Source organism: Patiria miniata, unplaced genomic scaffold (genome assembly GCF_015706575.1).
Source record: "Patiria miniata isolate m_02_andy unplaced genomic scaffold, ASM1570657v1 HiC_scaffold_28, whole genome shotgun sequence".
Lineage (NCBI taxonomy): Eukaryota > Metazoa > Echinodermata > Asteroidea > Valvatida > Asterinidae > Patiria > Patiria miniata.
Window position 1 is genome coordinate 2,879,507 of NW_024037067.1, and position 13,001 is coordinate 2,892,507.

General features: G+C 41.1%; 2 protein-coding genes across 3 annotated transcripts; one reads left to right on the forward strand and one right to left on the reverse strand.

The window, feature by feature from the left end:
- The first annotated feature begins 2,052 nt into the window (after window positions 1-2,052).
- LOC119734819 lies at window positions 2,053-7,018 on the forward strand. 2 transcript variants are annotated; one of them, XM_038208393.1, is made up of 3 exons: window positions 2,053-2,165; window positions 2,279-2,398; window positions 5,593-7,018. In XM_038208393.1, the coding sequence occupies exon 3, from the start codon at window positions 5,741-5,743 to the stop codon at window positions 6,704-6,706; it is 966 nt and encodes a 321-aa protein (XP_038064321.1). In that variant the 5' UTR covers window positions 2,053-2,165; window positions 2,279-2,398; window positions 5,593-5,740; the 3' UTR covers window positions 6,707-7,018. The 2 variants fall into 2 exon arrangements, with proteins under 2 accessions (XP_038064321.1, XP_038064320.1); XM_038208392.1 differs by having other exon boundaries at window positions 2,053-2,398.
- A 1,401-nt stretch (window positions 7,019-8,419) lies between these two features.
- On the reverse strand, window positions 8,420-9,454 carry LOC119734820. Its single transcript, XM_038208394.1, has 2 exons — window positions 9,110-9,454; window positions 8,420-8,706 (listed from the first exon to the last, which is right to left on the reverse strand). The coding sequence occupies exons 1-2, from the start codon at window positions 9,432-9,434 to the stop codon at window positions 8,453-8,455; spliced, it is 579 nt and encodes a 192-aa protein (XP_038064322.1). The 5' UTR covers window positions 9,435-9,454; the 3' UTR covers window positions 8,420-8,452.
- Between the last annotated feature and the right edge of the window lie 3,547 nt (window positions 9,455-13,001).

Below are 13,001 nucleotides of genomic sequence, written 5' to 3' on the forward strand. Positions count from 1 at the left end.
AAGTTTTTCTAATAACGCCGACCAAAGGGCTCAATAGAGGGCGCTGTTAATTTGAACAGTAGAGGGCGCTAAATATTGGATCCGTAAAGCACAAATAAAACGTGATAAAGGGGCAAGGGCGGATCCAGAACACAATTTTGGGGGGGCCAAAAAAAAATTTGGTCCCCCCCCAAAAAAGTGGTCTCAAAAATTACGGCGTGGGGTTCGGGGCCCGTGAGGGCCCCGAAAATTTTTTGGATTCTAGATGCTCTGTGGTGCGATCTGAGGCAATTTCTGACCACTTTAACCAATTTTTTTTGAGGAAAAGATGGTGGTGTACTCATTGCCTGCCTTTATTGCGATGTCACATTAAAAAAAAAAAAAAATTGGTTTCGTTTTGGGGGGGGGGGCCATGGCCCCCTTTGGCCCCCCCCCCCTGGATCCGCCCTTGTAAAGGGGTATTGAAAATCACTTTTATTTGTGAATTTTGAATAGAAAGAGAAGAAGAAGGGTCGGCGGGGAAGAGAATATCGGAGCGGGATGGGAGTGAAAAAGATTGAAAGGGTTCTTAGCAATAAAAGAAAATTAAAAATGCCTTTACTAAAGAGAATAATTTAAAGTTTAAAATTCAGTTTATGAAATGTGACCTCCGACTCCAGATTTTGTCCCAAGAGGAGGCTGCCCCGGCCCATGTCAGTCACCATTTCGTGTTGAAACAGCCAGAATGCATCAACGGCGTCTTCTGCTGACTTGTATCTCGGCGACGAAGGCACAACTTAATTGTTCGTATCACTGAGTTCTCCATTCAGGCTTTAGTTGTATTTTGGGTGAGTTTCAACATCACTTTGAAAATTCATGAAGGGTACAGAAAAATAAGGTTCTCTGCCGATGCATAACTGAGCCCAATTTGTGCATCCCAGTTTTAAGATAACAATGATATACTTTGTATGATAGGAATTATTTTGCAATTAGGAAACTCACAATCATCCACCGGTGCACCCCCCAGGGGCGTGGTTTGAGGATTTGGGCATAATGTGGTAAAGATAATTTGCTTAAGAAGTGCAAAAGGGAACAAAAACTGAATCGATCGATCAAATTAAAAATAATTACACTTGGCCATTGATTTTCTTTTGTTTTTTTTATTTCGAAACAATTAAGCATGACTAATTAAGCAACTAATCTGGCGGATTGCAGTGAAAGCGTTTTTTAGTTTAATCATCAAGTAAGACTTGAAATCTCTTTGCAAGGCGATAATTTAGTGAGAGTTTGCCGTGACAGCATGTGGCAGAATGAGAAGATGCAATGTGTGGTTCTGAAAAGAACCGGTCGGTTGTGAAACTCGATGTTCCGATCAGTCAGTGCTCTGATATCGTATCGTCTTCAGAAGATATTCTGCCACATGGTCTGGAATCACCGCAAACTCTTACTATTTTATTTCGTTGTCTTCTACTCAAAATACAGCCATGTTTGGATTGACTCTCAGGATTAAGGTATCATTTCTTATAGCGCTCATCCCACGCAACAATATTCCCTTGACCTAGCCACCTAGCTTAGCAATCGTTATTCCCGTGGTTTATGCTTTTCTTGTACTTTTTCTGTTGTTTTTCTCTCTATTCTTTCGATCAGATTTGATTTGCATTAAATTGTTTATAAATTGTCTAGTCTGAAGACCATTTTGTATACAGTGATTTTATTTCCGTTATTTGTTTTGCTTCAACATTAATTTCTAGTTCCTTGCATCATTGACATTTTGATTCGTCTTTCATTTCTGGATGAATCCGCCTGGATTTTCAGCGATTTTCACGGCGGACTAATCATCAAGATTACGGTCTAATCAGGATGATCCTCCACCAAACACTTCTGAACGAGAAGTACACTCATCCATCAGTCGGCGGGGGCTGCTTTAAGAATGGATTACCCCCATCAAACAACCCACTATATAGTTCGCATACAAAGAACTCATCGCAGCGAATCGATCTTTTCAGAACTATCGACAATTCATGTCACCTTGACGACAGTGGTGGGATTGCGCAGGCGCGAAACTGTCCGGGGGACAGGGGGACAAATCGAGGCGCCTGGTGCTGAATAGAGGGTCATTGATCGGGGTACGGTGAAAGCACGAAGAAAGAGCGGAGAGAGAGTGCACTCAAATGAAATCTAGTCAGTCTGCCTACAGACGAGTCTGAGTAGACACATGAACAAACATTCAATCTTGTTGTTAGTCGGTTATGAGTTTGTTTACAAATACACAAATCTGTTGCCAGTTATTACACGAGGAATGTTTATTCTTTCGATTCAGATAAATATTTAATATCACCGAAGCTTGGAAGCTAAAGTGCCAGCATAATTATGTGGATGGACTGCACGCACATATGATGTAGTGGTGACCTTCCACCGATTCTCTAAACGGAACTAAATGGTAAGAAACAATTTAGTCATTCCATAGCATCATGATTATAGAGACTACGTTGTTATAATATTCGCGCTATGTGTTGTACACGTGTATGTAAACGTAGTCGAGTCAGCAGAAAACGTAGTTCTTTGAAAAGTGATATGAAGTGCTGGAATGTAGAGGCCATACTCATCACATTGGACGATGTTCTTAACTTCCGAAGTAAGATAACTGCACATGAAAACAACAAGCAAATTGACCATGACATCGAAGACTATATTATGCTTGACTCTTCTCACATTTCGTGATTGTTTCTTTAAAAAAAAATGTATATTCCATCCCCCCTGTCAGCTCGTAGATAACTTTGCAATTTCTGGTTAAATTTACCAGTCGGCAGATCATAACAATGTGCTGCTCGTACTTACAACAATGAAACACAAACAGTTTTGAAACCACAGTAAGAACAACGTATTTAGCTTTATTTTACCAAAATTGGCTGTTTGCTGATGTAAGCAAATGACACGAACGCTGAGTTCACGAGTTAGTCGGGGTCTTCCTAACATGAGTAGATTCACTTTAAAAGTTTAATAATCTATGCCAACAAACTCCATGATTAATGAATAATGAAGCCGTGTTTTATCTCGTTGTGATGGGGTCCGTTGTCCCCCGTCTTCTCATCGATTGTGCCCAGTATGTTCCCATCTACTTCCCGCATGATAAAACACACTTTACAACTTGTATCTAAGATTGTTAGCAATCCCTCGCTTTTATTTCATTGTCAGATAGGCGCTTGTATGCAATGTTCATCGATCTTCTTTGAAGTTCTTTGAATGCTCAGCAGACCTTCTGAAACACACTTCAATTTTTGATGATACAGTCTGTTGGTTCCTCTTTTCACAGACATTTTTCTGAATAGTGTACGACCTCGATTGGTTATTGGGTGGTTTGTTTGTGTGTGTATTGTTTGCTTTATTGATTTCTGTAATGATTTATGCAGTAATAACTCCGCTGTCTATCCAGTTACAACTTTCGGCCATTTTCATACATTCTAACCATTTTCTTTTGTGTCCTTTTCCCGTAACTCGATCAGCTTCATTTTCTTTACGAAAAGAAGTAAAATCTCATCAATCAATTATCATTTTATTTGTCCGGACGAATTTTGTGCTAAACAGGGGAACATTGTAGTGCAACTTGCGACAAGTTAATTCAACGTTTCACGTCCGTGAATCGCCAACCGTTTTATTTTAACCTTCCGTCCTTTCATTTATTTAAAAAAAATCAAAGACACATACATTTTTTGAACCTTAAAATTTGATCCGGTTGTATTACCATGTTCCCAAGTTGCTTTACATTAATTTGTCTTCAATAGTGAAAAGGCTTCTTTATTTGTCTCCGAACTCACCCCTCCTAAAAGAACTTCTGGTGTACGCCGAACAAAATTAATTTATTGTGATAAGTACCCTGTTTTCCGCATGATCTACTGAAATGGTCACCTATAGAAAACCTTTGGGTTTCGGGTCTAAGTCAACAAACAGTATCCGTCTGTAGGTTTTGGGCGCATTCATCTTTTCTTCGCTGAAATTGGCGCCTCAAGGTGTTCTGTTCTGCTTCTTTGAAATCTGTTCTTCCAATATCCTTGTAAGATGGTGTGAGTGCTTCTTGCATCGGAAGGAGAGATCATTCTATTTACACAGAGATTCTCTTGCGCGATTTCCAAGATATGTACGAACGTGGCCGGTATATCCACAGACGAAGGCTGGGTTCGGTGGCTGTTTTGTGTTGTGATTTAGACGGGTTGCGTTCACGTTGGCCATTTTAATGCCCATGGTATTTCATCCTGATTTGGATGGTGGCCATGATTGTACTATACATGTACATGTAGGACATTGCAGAGTCTTATAGGCTTGAAGTAAATCAGTGTACGAGTACATGTATTGCGTTGTTTTTTTTAATTTTTCTCTCTCAAAATCTAACCCTCAAGTTCAAAATATTTCCTTACACGCAATAACTCAAATTCTTCGCCGCCGCACGCCACCCACAGATCAAATGTTAAAACTCGCTATTATGTGACGCATCCGGTTGCCATGACAACAGAAACGCTACCCCACTAAGCAGCGAGTTTACACAAGTGTCTCTCTTGATTATTATTGGCCATTTGTTGAACTCTGTGACCTTCAGGTGACATTGACCTCAGATGATGTCACCCTAACCCTTCCATGGCCGGGTGTTTATTGTTGTTGGTCTAAAGGCACAATGCGGGTTGGTTTATTGGGAAAACATTGGGCATATTGCACCCAACAGAGAAAATGATGGGGCTTTATGTGATAGCATTTATCCCAACTTTGTAACGTTTTAAAACCTGTCATATGAAAAAGGTTACTCCTACACACCACGAGTACTGACACTTGAGTTCACAGACACTGACACGTTTCAGCAAGAGAGATATTTCGCTGTGTATTCTAGCCACCATTATGGGCACTCCAGACAGTCATAGAGTGCTTCGTTTTCACTTGTCTAAACTCTCGTCATATTTCTGTTCGCACGATCCATAGTCCAACAATTTTCCGTTGATTCACACAGAAGCGAAAGAACCAAAGAGTAAATCCTCAGAAACCCCCACGGTATTCCATTTGGTGGTCTGCACACAATGAGCCTACTTGAAGGTTCCTATGACAGCCATGGCACGGCAGTGTGTTCCTATTGTAACCAATATTTACCCTTGCCTGATTGTTGTATCGAGTCCACTGGGACAATGATAAATCATAATGACCTCCTACTCAACAATTCCTTCTGTCAAAATCTGAACTTCAAGGTTTGAATCTGCTGAAGCATTTAATTATACATTTTGTAATTTCATTCATCGGTCAGTGGCGTTCATTGTTTGGTGAAACCGCTGCAGGATCAGGACTCCAAACGGACTCGGTAGTACTTTTTTTTATAAAGCAGAGTTCAGTTTGATATTTCAGTTGAAATCTTTCCCAAAATATTCAGTTGGACGAATGCTAGTGGAAGTCAAACCTAAACCGTAAAGGTTGTCTTCTTTCTCATCTTAACATTCAAAATGAGTAATTTCACAACGGGAGTTAGGGGCCGTAGCTATGCCTGTATAACTACCGTGGCCTACGTGTTATTTCTTGGAGGGTGCCGCTGTTTCTTGCTATTTTTGCTGCACCCACAGTTGATCGCATTTTGGTAACATTGATTTCCTTTTTACATTGCAGATAAACTACAGATTGTAATGCAAGATCACGGAGATCGGGTTTGAACGACACACCAAGAACAAAACTCATTTGTCGGGAAGTTTGTGGACTCTGTATCGCCTCCTCCATGCCGTCTGTGTGAAGCCACGCCCATCACATCGCACCCAAGATGACAACATCCAAGAAACCATCTAGTGCGCCTGCGCGGATCTCGGCCAAGGATGATATCTGGAAGGACATCCACGACTGGGCCAAGCCTAGTGGGTCACGTGGGGAGGAGGGGGAGGGGCATGAAGGCGAGGGGACGGCTATGATTGGCTCCCAACTCAAGGATAACGTGACTGAGCAACGAATGCTGGAAGGAAGGCTCATGGATCTGTCTAAGGAGAGATACAAGTTTATCGTTCAGGTGGCGTGGCAAAGAAAGGCCTTCGTAGATCGACAGAAGGCCAAGACAGGAGTGATGAAAGACTTATTGAATGGGATCGACACGTCCCAAGTAGCCAGCGGTAAAGGGACGAACTATAACGCCCGTATGCATGTACGACATGATACCTACAAAAACCTCGCGCTTAAAACTTACGCTGAGGGACACAAAAGTAACTACTCAACATCGCCTCAGACTCAGAAGGCGGAGTATTCCGAAGACGGTTTACTGGAGATGAAACCAATCTTCCCTAATCCTACTCATCCCATATTCAAGACAGAAATCCCTTCATCATCAGGCAGTCAACGGTTCAACCAAGCACGACACATGATGCTGGACCGACGGAAAGCTGGCGGTGTTAGCTTCCCGTCCCTCGATGCAAACACCGGTGGCGGAGGAAGTCGTGTGCCGGTCCGTGGTACGCGAAGCCATGGATTGATTACGCAACGTCAAAGTATGCCGGCCACTTTCCTCCGCAGAGATGTTCACAAGATGACTGCGCAACTAGGAGACTTACGAGAGACCAAATCAGCGAGTTGTATACCCAAGTATCTTAAATACAGAGCCGTGTATGACGGTCGGTTTAACCGACTAGAGAAGGTGCTGTGTAAGCCATACACGGGAGCTGAGATGGATAGTATGAGGAGTCTATTGAGGACCTTACCCCCTGCTCCCTCGACCTCCCCAGCACCTGCTGGCGAAACATAAATCAGGGAGGGGTGCTTAAACACATGGAGTGAAGGGTGCTTAAACACATGGAATGAAGCAGGGTATTTGTTTTCAGGAATTAATGGAATAGCTATCAACAAATACATGTAATGACATGCAGTTAACATACATATAATTGCCGAATTTATTAGGTCTCTTCAGAGGGAAATTACATCACATCAGCTTTTAATATTAAAATAGACACTGAAATATGGTAGCTCTATTGGACCCTAACAGTCCTGAATCTTTTACTTTTTAATTGTATGTTAGTCTTGGACACCTTGCAGTGGTCAGCTTAGACGCAGTAATATTGCATACTGCGAACGAAGCAACATAATAATTATTACACATTCAATATCGTGCATCACTCTCAATTACTTTGATTTTTTTAAATAGATTTTTAAATACCACAGTGAGAAACTAGGAAAGCGGAAAGAAAAGTACGTTTGCTACATAATTTTATTTTAATATATGCTAATTTGTTTGCCAATGTATGTAAATACGACACTGACTGCATGAACGACGCACTTTATGGTTGTCAACAACACTATTATCTATATATTATGATTAACGTTATTCATTTCAATGCGATGAATTTGAATATGGGTTAAAATCCCCCTAATTCAAGTTAATAAAATATAATTAGACATTTAAACATTGATCATTACAAATCACGTGTTCTTAAGGCCAAAAAAAAATTCTCCGGTTTCTGGTATGGAGCTTGCCCAAAAAGTGGTGCGGCGACGCGGCTTTTTTTTTTTTTACCTGATTTTTTTGCTTTAAATGTCGGCTGATGACTGCAAATGGTGCCCGACTAAACTTAGTGCAAATACATGTATATGGGAGTTCAGAGAGGCCACATAAAGCTTATTCTCGACCATAACCCAATCTAAAAACACGTTAAAATTGTGCAGCAGCAGGATTCCAGTCAAACCAGTGAGTTTGGCGGTTTTGAGACATCATCTTTCATTGAAAAAAAAAACTTTTTCATTTTGCCGACGCGCATGGCTACTGCGACGCGCGCGCATACCAGAAACCGGAGACTTTTTTTTTTTTTTAACCCTAACCATTAATGCGGTACAGTATTACATTGCACTCTACAGGCGGTTAAATATCCTCACCATGACAACAAGACGCTGATGTTTCAACGTGACGTATTTTGCACTGACGGTCATGGTTAATATATACAGCTTGATGGGGTGATTCTAATATTTAATTTACCAAGGTTAAACATCGTGAACACATTCTGTCTGCATCCATTATGGCTACGTTAATTATGCCAGTTTAGAAATATGAAGAGTTTCATTCCAAAACGTGACATATCCATTTGAAAAAGATGACGATTTTGCACGGTTATGGAACTTTACAGAATAAAACAAGTATAATACCTGTTTCTAAACTTCAGTTTTCGCTTTATTGTATTCTGAAGTTGTATTTAAGTATAATAACAAATTGCTTTTGGGTAGCCAAGAGAACAGGAGTCTAAAAGGGAACAAAATGGCGTACATTGTATATCGCGTTTTGGAAATAAGGTCTTCATATCGACGTCGTATCTGGCTGCGTCACCATCTGTCTCAAGAATGGTTTGATCGATTCAAAGGATTCACATCAAACCCAATACACGTAGAAATACCCTGAAGCCATTGATGTTCCCGACACGGAAACAGCTAGAGGTTTAAACTCATGAAGTACAAACCTGAAACCGATGTCGGGTATAGGGTCATAGTTTGTTAAACACCCGAAAGCCTAGTTGCACGGTGTGAGGATTGTCCACTCAGCATACTCGTCGGAGTACAGTTCAATCTTCCTGATGTCATGAGGGCCGGGTGAATGAGCGAAGCTGATCATAGGGTCGTCACTTCCATCTCTTCCCACCTGTAACTCGCTGGTAGAGCTTGATATCCAGAAGCGACCATTAGCCCATTCGATTCCTGTCCCAACATTGTCATCACCCCATGGATCGTAGCGGCGGTAAATGGCCGATGAAAAACGCCTGAGTTCTGTCATGAACGACGAGAGAAAGTGGGAAAGTGATTGACAGAGACGACTTCATGATAGGCAGAGAACAAAAATGAAAATCAGCCATGAAAATACATGTACATGAAAATGCTTTTCCTTTTGCAATATTATTGATTCATACTCTGTTATTTTCTTTGCTAGAGTGGCATTTTGTCTGGTGTCGAACTGAACTGTAAATTTAGTTTCAAAGTAACAAGACAAAAACGATACTCAGATATCGGTGAATATATTTTCAAAGCAAACAAATATAAAACGTCCGAAAAAATAAAGAATTGTTCTTCTAAGAATGAGCAAAAGTCTAAATCTGGCTTAAAACGCCTTGACGAAACTTTTTGAAGACGTTGAAGTATTTGAGCCTGAAAAAGTTTTTCATTTCCAACTTACCTAGTGAGAACAGGTGTTTGTTACCGGCATCGTAGAGGTCCACGCGAATGTTACCGGCACTCTGTAAGGTAAATTCCATTCGCTCAAGAGATGATGAGAACTGGCCCTGTTCAGGGTACGAGGTGGCAGATGAATCAGTCGTGATAACAGCACACGCTGATTGGATACTTTCAGTAGTCATGTGATCTTGACTTTCTGACTGATGGTCATCCATCTTGGGGCATCGATCCTGTCCCCTTGGCATGGCTGATTTCAACCACAGACGTTTGTCGAATTCCTCCCCAGGAGCCGGCGGCGACACGGGACCGAAGTGAAGTGTCTTCATCTTGCTCCTAGCGCTACCACAGATAGCTACGGGGTAGAGAAGAATCGTTCCCGTCATAATAACGAACTGACCTTTCACTCGTACAATCAAAAAGTGCTGGTAGGCCTAAAGGCAATTGATTTTGATTTCAAAATAACACATGCAATCTAGTTTGAAAATCAAAACCGAATTTTATCAGCAATTTCAAAAATGCCTTATCAAAGGTAAAATGTGTTTTGAAAAACATTATGCACAAAAGCACAACTTACAAAACGCGTTATATTTCATAGTATGAAGAGAAAACACTCTATAAGAAGCATCTCCGAGATCAGTAACTAAACTTCTAACGATCAAGGCACCGAATACGAACACTGCGTCTTTTCCTGACAGTTGAAATTAAGAGTGGTAAAGGCACACATTTTTTTTTTAAAGATTATGTAAGGAACAAAAGACATTGCCCATTAGGGAGAGAATGATATTAAGTTTACTAATCTATACATACCATACATAATCGCAAACGTCAGGCAAGTCCAGCACAATCCCATGATTACTTTTTTAGGTGGTGCTGAGCCGCGGGTGTACGTCTTGATAATCTTCTGTACAGAAATTCACTTTCCCCAACATGCAGCGGACCACAAGTAATAGTTTGGCGCCTCTACTCCTAACGACATCCCTCCGTAACTATGGATACGCGGTTTACCGACGGCACAGGTATTGTCTGGTGTTAATGAGGAACTCGGTCGTGGTACATCCTCTTCCAGCTACAGTAGTTCGAAATTAGTTACTGTTGCGGAAACAGCGTCGTTTGGGATTTAATTAAGAGTAAACAGTTCACGAGTATCTTGATCATTGTTTCGATTTTCTCTCAGCGAGGTTTTTATAACTAGTTTAAATACTATCTGGCACCTTCCACCTAGATATCCTCGCCCAATTAACTTCGCAATACGCAAGCAACGTGGGGCGCTGACACAATACGCATTATTAATTTAAACGTGTGCGCACGTTCAGGAAGACGTGTTTAATAATAGACAGGCATGCATGCAACAGTGATGTTGTCTTCAGGGCTGTGTACAATATTAATAGCATCGATTATGCAGAAAACAAGCCGTGGATGTATAGACCATTATCATGTTGCAGCCATTTGATTGTTTTCCCATTCCAATCAATGTAGCCAAAGCGAGGCTGGAAGGAAAAATAGTCTGGTTCATTTTTTTGCACAAAAACATACCATTCAGTGCTGGATACAGGGAACATGACTGAAATGGTCGCAGCATGATAAAGGTCTATAGTTTTCATCTTGGCACCAAGAGGTAAAACAGTCTGCGAAGCCCACCCCCAACGGTGACATCGATCTATAATTTAAATTTGGAAAGACCAAGCACCAATCACAATCTGTCCATGTTCCTACTGGAACGCATACCACAACAGCGCCATCATGCGTTGACTAAATAGGCCTACCATGATACCGCCTCACAATATTAATTGAAGTATCACAGGCCACGCCGTTTAGTATTTTCAACGACTGATTCATGTTACAGATGAAGACTGTAAGGATTGCAGAGCAGTATACTGCCATAGACCCGAGTGATAATTACGCATACTTCCAAAAACTATTTATAATTTTCTCCAAGGTGTTTGAGACACTCATCAGATTAAAACCTATTTCATCTTTTTTCATTTTCTGTTCAATTTTTGGACGAAATTTCGTCCAAAGATGATCACCCCTAAAAGTAGTCCTGAAGCCCATCGCCATTTTGAAAAAGGACGTCCACGCTCCATTTCAAAGTCATAGCGCTTAAGTTTATCCGAATTTCACAGAAATACGAGCTCGCAGTGCCCTGCACGGCTTCCTGACCCTTAATTTTCACAAACCATCAAGTTCTTGGGCCTCAAAATGTTCAAATAATTATACCGGAACATTTGAGGGCATGCAAATCGTGATTTAGTCTATGTGATAGGCCCTGGCTCTGGCGAAGCCCACCATGAGACTTGGCTATAGGCTCCGTGGATTACGGGTAATACTAATCGTGATCGGGCCAGCGTGGGCAAGTTTGGGCTGCACCCAGAGATAGAGAGTAGGTCTAAATTCCGAAACAAATGACTGAAGGCGCAATTCACGTTACTCTATTCTCATGTTCACAAAGCGTAGAATTTTTTGATCTTTTAAAAAGTTATTAGATCGATGGAATAAAGTTGGAGCACATTCAAATGTTAACGTTCGTTTAATTATTTTAAGGTATAAATTCTTTTTAAATGTAATCAGGGAAAACAACTAAAACCTTACCAAGACTAAATAAGGCCTTGTCAAAATGACGATCCAAAATGTTTGGGTTTTGTTTCTGCGTTTCCTGAGCAAGATGTTGTTATACTTTTCTTGTGTATTATTTTCCGACACGTACCATTACCATATTCTTTGTGGATTTGCATATTATAAGTTGAATCTTTGTTTGTTTCCTTCAAGGACTCAGCTAAGAGATAAGTACCCTCACCACCTTGACAGTATCAAGATGCCATCTACATGTATAATGCTTCACTGCCATTTTTTTCTTTTTTTTTAGAATTATGACCGAATGGTCGAAAAAATATGTGCCTTTCAGACACACTCAGGCATCATGTTGCTATCGATCCACGACGAAATAAAAAAAGGAACGCATTGTCATGTTTCTCACACTGGCACAGCCATTTTCCCATTAAAACGCCATAAGAGAACAATAACGCATTCGTGAAATGACTGTTAGACACTTCCTGATAATTGGCGAATGAGTTCGTGGCGAGTTGTCAAGGAAACGGTACAATGACACATGTGCAAATACACAGTGAAGGCCTAATAATCGTGAATAAATTGAGTGACAATAATTTATGGCGGTAATTGGCTTGAAATTCGATGTACATGATGATGGTGTCTCAATTTACCAATACAGCTTCTAGGCAATAGGGATCACCTTGCAAACTAATATATTACGACCTTTGGTTGCTGCAAAGTCAGCATGTCAGATGGATCAAACGTGCGCCTCAAAGCAAATGAGCTCAAAATAGGGGAGTAGTATAGCGCCCTCAACGGTTCGCGTACAAACCAATTTTTATTGTTACATTTAACCTAACCGTAACGAACAGACATACATGAACATTGTATTTTAACCCTTGGGGGGGGGGGGAGGACATTTGCCCACTCCACCCCCTTTATCACACCTGCAGACGCCCATTTTGTTAAATGTGTCTTTTTATTATAGCAAATATGACTTCACACCGTTCCTTTAATTCTTTTCATTTTCTAGGGGGGGGGGGGCGGAGCGCCCCACCTTGCCCCATCCTGGCGACGCCCATGCCAGTATCACACACAGCAAGACACCCCCATGCATACGCCCTCAAAGAACATCAATACTAAGAGACCAACGTCTCCACGTGGCATCTCTTCCTAACGATAAGCAGGTTTCTTAAACAGAAGAAAAGAAAGAAAGATATCGAACTAAAGTAATCTCTTTCAAAAAACGACACGACCAGCGATGTCATAATTGATAACAAAGTGACATGTGGAAATGCCAGTCAATCCGTAGCAACCAGGAACGAATCCGGTCTGGAAAATGTAGA